Below are 6,549 nucleotides of genomic sequence, written 5' to 3'. Positions count from 1 at the left end.
CACTAAAATTTGTCCATTGGAAGAAAAAGTGTTGAAGGATAATGAAGTTGGTATAACAAAAGGCTTGAATGAGGAAATCCCATCAATGGAGTTTGTTGAGAATTTTAGAAGAGTTTTGGAGCCGGGAGGAGTTAATGGTTTTGAAAGTATTGGCCCACATTGGCCAATATTCATATCTATGGACTCCCAATTTTTATTGGTGAATGACAAAGACCCAATGTTCGTTTTATTTATTCAAGATGGGAAACCTCAAGAAGAGGAATTGTGTGGAACTCAAGAGAATAATCAAGCTAATGAGTATTATCAATATTTGAAGTTTAGGAAGAAGGCCTCATTTGATCTTTGGATTAAGAATGGATTTGATAAAAGAGTATGCTTGAATTTTGATTTCATGGAGGAACAATGCTTGAGCTTTAAAGTGGTGGACTTGTGCATAAATGAATTTGTTGATGGCCACCATTTGAAGCACTATCTTGAAGAGAAATTTTCTAGGAAGGATGGGATGTTAAACTTAGCGTTTCATGGGAGGCACCCCGTGTTATCCTTCATTTTATTGCATTTTACTTTGTTCTTTATTTTTCTTTACACTTTGATTTTTTTTACATATCACGCTTTCACTTGTGCTTTCATGTGAATGTTCTCTTGACTCTAGGAATGACACTAAGGAGTATGCTCAATTCCATGAAGGCTTCATGATATTTTTTTAGCAAAAGAAGATTCATTAGGGTTTTGTTCTTTATTTTTCTTTATACTTTGGATTTTTTATATATCACGCTTTCACTTGTGCTTTCATGTGAATATTCTCTTGACTCTAAGAACGATACTAAGGAGTATGCTCAATTCCAAGAAGGCTTCATGATAATTCTTTAGCAAGACAAGATTCATTAAGGGAGTCTCGTCTACCTTCTCTACTCTCTTTAATTGTGAATAGTGCTTTACTTGGTGTAGATAGTAGAGATTGTGCTCCGTGTGTTTATTGTGCTAACCTATCCCCCTTGTGCTTTATTTTATTTCACATCGAGGACGATATAATTTCTAAGTGTGGGGGAGGACAAAAATTGGGTACTTCTTGAAAATTTTTGAAGCTTTGGTTGAATGACTCATTGTGCATAATGTTTGGTAAATTACCTTTCGATGCTTGAAGTTGTGATCACTCCCTCTTTGTTGGTTTGTGGTTTGTTTTGGTGGAACTTGTTGCAATTCAACTTGTGATTGATGAGCCAAGGGGTAATACATGATTGATCTATTCTCTTGTCAATAGCCTTGTTAACCACTTAATAATTGAATCAATTCTTGTTCTAGTGTGTTGTGCATTGCTAGTGAAGGCTTATGTGAGATTCCGGTAATGGTTGTTTTACTAGAACTTGCCTCATTAATCTCTAAGTAAAGTCTAAGATTTCATGTTTTGAAATGATTTAGGCCATTTTTGTTTAGCCCAAACCTTTAAGCCTACCATTTACAGATATGTTTACCCTAGTTGTTCTCGTTGAGCCTTTTGTTTATTTAATAAGTGCTAAGCACTTAGTTCTCCTTGTGATTGTTTTTCCATGTGTTAACCCTTGTCATTTAACCCTTTACCTTAGCCAAAATGTTTCCCTCCACCCTTGAGAGAATAGAGCATTCGTTATTTTGTTTAGAAGAGATCTTATTTGGAGCTTATTTTGTTAGCAATCGTCTTGATAATTTTGTCTAAGTGTGAGGGTCTTGAGAATATGTTGTTTGTTGATTTGAAAAGAAAAGAAAATGAAAAAGATGATGTTGAGAAAAGTAACTGTTCGGCTAAGGTCTCGAAGCAGTCGATCGATCGGGATGGAAGTGATACAAACCACCATTGGGTGTCCCCTCTAAGTGTTGAGAAGAAGGCACGACAGTACATATGGTCTTCAACTCCTATCATCAGTATCTTGTCCTTGAAGCCGACAACATGATCTTTGGGGTCGTCGGTTCCATCTTATGTGGAAAAAATTATTGCATTTCTCCACATGTATGGGGGTTTATTTATACAATAGTTATACCATGGACCCGGGTCCACCTTGCAAGGTGGACCCGTCACAATTTACATACTGAATGTTCACAATTCAAATTGTGAATATTCAGTATGTAAATTGTGAACATTCAATACGTAAGTTGTGTATTTTGGACCCAAGTCCACCTTGCAAGATTTACCCGAGTTCATAGAATAATTTGCCCTATTTATACAAGTTGGCTAAGAGCCTAAAAGAAATAAAACTCCTAGACTGCCCTCATATTAGGAGTCATTGTTACATTAGAAATAGGAAGCCCAATCCTTATTACATATGAATAGTAAACACAATCCTACTAAATTACTTCGTATTGGGTATCCTTCTAGTGCTCATTTGACCTAGTTATTTCTTGGGTTTATACCATCCGGGCTAGTAATTGTGGTTACCAGTCCAACCAACTACTTTGAGGGCGGTTCGATCGGTAAGCCTAGTATGCCATCCATCATCTAGTCCCCAACTTTGGTATTAAGAATATTCTCCGACCAATTCCCCACTTCTATGGTTGTCGTTCTTCGGGTTCCGACTAGCCATGTCGCCCTGTGGTTGGTTCCTTGGCCTCTTGGGTGCTAGCTTCAACCGATGAGTTTGATGGCATTTTTTCTTCGGGATGTTTCCGACCAATCCCTCTTGGGTGATATCGACCAAGTCCTCTACACTTAGCACTTTTTTGTCGTGAAGAATTGCACGAATACCAAAGAGTAACAGTCGCATTAATCATGTTAACTTGCCGGCTAACAAGATTGTGCCATGTGTCACTGCCTTATTCGCCGCTTCTCCGTCGTATAAGTACTCCCCTATGCTGTAGGACCCTCCACTCAAATCTCCTCGCTATAGAATTGACCGATCAACCATTTTCAAATACGCTCGCACTTCTTGCCAAAGTCTTCAATTCTTTCCGCTGTCTTCTTAGGTGAGGATTATGCCCTCTTTTTATCCTTCTTCCAATCAGTCTTCCAAGAAATACACACTCCTAAATTCTTAAATAGTTTGAGATTGTATGATTTTCTTAATCATTCATTGACATTAAAGATCGGTGCACCTGTTATGTTATTGCAGAAGATAGACCATTCTCTTAGTCTTTATAACGGTGTGCGGATCATCATCACAAGAATGGGAGATCACATTGTTGAAGCAAGAATAGTTAATGGGACTCATGAAAGAACGAAAGTTCTTATCTCTCGAATGTCTCTCACTCCTTTTGATACGAGATTTCCCTTCAAGTTCCAGCGTAAATAATTCCCATTGATGGTTGCATATGCCATGACTATCAACAAAAGCCAGGGCCGAACACTAACTCACGTTGGATTATTGCTGAAAAATCAATCTTGAATCATGGTCAATTGTACGTAGCAAAAACCAAAGGGACACCGAGCTCACGAAGCAAAGTCACAACCCAAGTTACCTCAGCACACATATCTGCAATAGCTTTATACTCAGCTTTAGTAGAGGACTGAGCCACTGTATGCTGCTTCTTACACACCCACGACACAAGATTAGAATCCAAGAACATAGCGAAGCGACTCATAGACTTCCTATCCACAGGACAACCAGCCTAGTCCGAGTCAGAATAAGCATGGATGACCGAATGAGAGGACTTACGAAGCCTTAGACCAAGGTGCTTGGTCCCCTTGACATACCGAAGAACCCGCTTGAGTAGAGCCCAATGATCCACAGTGGGAGCATGCATCTGCTAGCATAACAAATTAACTGCAAAAGACAAATCAGGGCGAGTCATAGTGAGATACTGCAATGCACCAGCTAAGCTCCTGTACCTAGTCGGATCGGCATAAGGCTTAGAGGAGTCACCAGAAGCACGTGACATAGGAATATGAGTAGTCAAAGGCTTGCAATCAGACTTCCCTGCCCGCTTCAGAAAGTCAAACATATACCGCTTTTGAGAAAGCAGCATACCATCATCAGTAGCCACAATTTCAATACTAAGAGATTCCCGTTTTGGACGCCCGAAACCCCACAGACAACAAGAAAGCATGCAGACGCATAAACCAGGCACGCGGAACCTACTTAAGACCATACAGGGACCACTGGAACAAGCAAACATGATCAGTATAATCCGAGTTAGCATACCCAGGAGGCTGACTCATGTATACCGTCTTAGCCAACGCACCATTTAAAAACGCATTGTGCACATCAAGCTCTCGCACAACCCAAGCAGAAGTCAAAGCGAGAGACAACAACAAGCTAACCGTAGTGGGCTTAACCACAGGGCTGAACGTGTCAAAGAAAGCCTGCACAGCCACCTAGTTAAACCCTTAGCTACAAGTAGGGATGGCAATTCAACCCGCCCCCGATGGGGAAAACCGATCCCCGCCCCGACGGGGGCGAGTTCGGGGAATTATTTCGGGGAACGGGGGCGGGGATGGGGAGAAATTCCTAATCCCCGCGGGGAACGGGGACGAGGACAGGGAGGGTATTCCCCGCCCCGAACCCGACCCCGATCCCCGATCCCCGCCCCGTCCCCGATTCCCCGTATATTATTATATTATATTATATGTTATATATTATTTATATACAAAGTATATAAGAAATTAAAAGTTAAAATCCTAGAAGTTCATTTGTTTTGTTATGTACTTATAATTGGATTTTAGACTTTGAAGGAGTTTTGAAACAATTTAAAGTGTTTGGGCATTTTATGATTATGTATTTTTGTTTGAAAGTTTGAAACTTTGGATATTCATAGTAATTTTAGAGTTTGGATATTTTAATTTTATTGATTTATGTATGTTGAATTTGGACATTGTTTGAGAATTCAATGCTTAGTTTCTTTTTTATACTATTAGTTTTTTTTTTAATTTACATAATTCAAAAAATCCCCGCGGGGATTCCCCGTCCCCGAAAAATCCCCGCGGGGACGGGGATGGGGAATAATTCCCCATCCCCGCCGGGGAACGGGGCGGGGACGGGGAATGGGTAGGGATTTCGAGGACGGGGACGGGGACCCTATTCCCCGCCCCTGCCCCGTTGACATCCCTAGCTACAAGCCTGGCTTTGTGACACTCTACCAAGCCATCCGCCTTGCGCTTGTTGCGAAAAACCCACTTACAGCCTACAACATTCATACCTGCACGAAACGGCACGAGCCTCCACGTCTGATTATGCAAAAGTGCATTAAACTCAGCATCCATAGCCTCTCTCCATTATAGAAACCACACAGCCTGAGTATAACAGGTAGGCTCCGCAAGACACACCTCAGCTGACAAAGCAACTAAGACAGCTCCCTCAGTCCGAGCCCTGCTATGTGTCATAGAACCATGCTCCCTAGGCACCGGATGAGAAACAGTAGTGCGACACCCCCGAGTGGCCACCACGGGCTGACTCATCCGAGAAGGAACCACCATTGCACTAGGAGCGGATGATGACAAATTGGCAACACCCCAAGGCTGCGGCTGAGCACGAACAACAGGCTGCACAACAGTTTTAGCAGCAAAAGGGAAAACATGCTCATTAAAGCGAACATGCCTACAAATGAAGACCTTGTTAATGGCCAAATCCATACATCGATATCCCCGGAAAGAGTCAGGATAGCCAAGAAACACACACGGAGCAGAACGAAAACTCATCTTATAGCGATTGTATGGCCGAAGATGATGGAAACATAAGCAACGAAAGATACGCAAGAACGAATATGAGGGAGGAGACGAATGCAAGACAAAATTATTCGCTAAGACAGGTGTAGGTATATTAATCAGATACACGCGAAGTCAAAAGCATAGTCCCAAAATCTAGACGGAACAGAGGCATGAGCTAGTAAAGTAAGACCTGTCTCAACAATATGACGGTGCTTACACTCAAAGTGACCATTTTGTTCGTGAGTGTAAGTAGACGACTGCCTGTGAAGGATGCCAAGTCTAAGAAATTCAGAATGTAGCTTTTTATATTCAGCACCAAGATCAGATTGAATGGACTTAATGGAACAACCAAAAGAACGCTCAACCAATTCACGAAATTGAGCAAAAATGACATACAAATATGATTTCAAACGCATAGGAAAAAACCAAGTATAACATGTGTAGTCATCAACGAAAATAATGAAATATCGATAACCATTAGTTGATAAAATGGGGGCAGGGCCCCAAATGTCATTATACACCAAATCAGGAACATGCGAACTAGAAGACAGAACGCGAAAAAGAGGAAAACGCATAGATTTCCTCATTTGACACACGCTATAAATAGAATCTAACCGACCTGACGAACTAACTAAACAGGACTTCAAAATATGACCGTGAACACGACGATGTGGATGACCCAGACGCCCATGCCACATAGACGACGACGCACGAGCGATGAAAAAAGCAGACGAAAGAGATGTTAATAAAGAGTGCTTTGAAAAAGTAATTGGAAAAACTCCCTTGTTGTGTTAAGTTACATGTCAAACAATTATCTACTTGTAGGTCAGAAGGTAGTTCAGCTTAAAGAGTTCAATACATAGAGTTTGTACTAGTACAATAGTTAGTTCAGATACTTTTGAAGACTTGAAGACTTGAAGACTGAAGAACTGAAGAGT

General features: G+C 41.1%; 1 protein-coding gene across 1 annotated transcript; it reads right to left on the bottom strand.

The window, feature by feature from the left end:
- Positions 1–3,360: 3,360 nt before the first annotated feature.
- On the bottom strand, positions 3,361–5,536 carry LOC116029633. Its single transcript, XM_031271680.1, has 5 exons — positions 5,231–5,536; positions 5,045–5,131; positions 4,110–4,270; positions 3,733–4,066; positions 3,361–3,576 (listed from the first exon to the last, which is right to left on the bottom strand). The coding sequence occupies exons 1-5, from the start codon at positions 5,534–5,536 to the stop codon at positions 3,361–3,363; spliced, it is 1,104 nt and encodes a 367-aa protein (XP_031127540.1).
- Positions 5,537–6,549: the final 1,013 nt, after the last annotated feature.

The sequence above is a fragment of the Ipomoea triloba genome, chromosome 9 (genome assembly GCF_003576645.1).
Source record: "Ipomoea triloba cultivar NCNSP0323 chromosome 9, ASM357664v1".
Classification (NCBI taxonomy): domain Eukaryota; kingdom Viridiplantae; phylum Streptophyta; class Magnoliopsida; order Solanales; family Convolvulaceae; genus Ipomoea; species Ipomoea triloba.
This window is presented reverse-complemented; position numbering and strand designations above follow the sequence as displayed.

Coding starts and splice junctions, on each gene's coding strand:
- LOC116029633 (XM_031271680.1), bottom strand. CDS start 5,536: ATGGATTTGGCCATTAACAAGGTCTTCATTTGTAGGCATGTTCGCTTT. Junction 5,132..5,230: donor TAGTTGCTTTGTCAGCTGAG/GTGTGTCTTGCG, acceptor TTGCATAATCAG/ACGTGGAGGCTCGTGCCGTT. Junction 4,067..4,109: donor TACATGAGTCAGCCTCCTGG/GTATGCTAACTC, acceptor TGCTTGTTCCAG/TGGTCCCTGTATGGTCTTAA.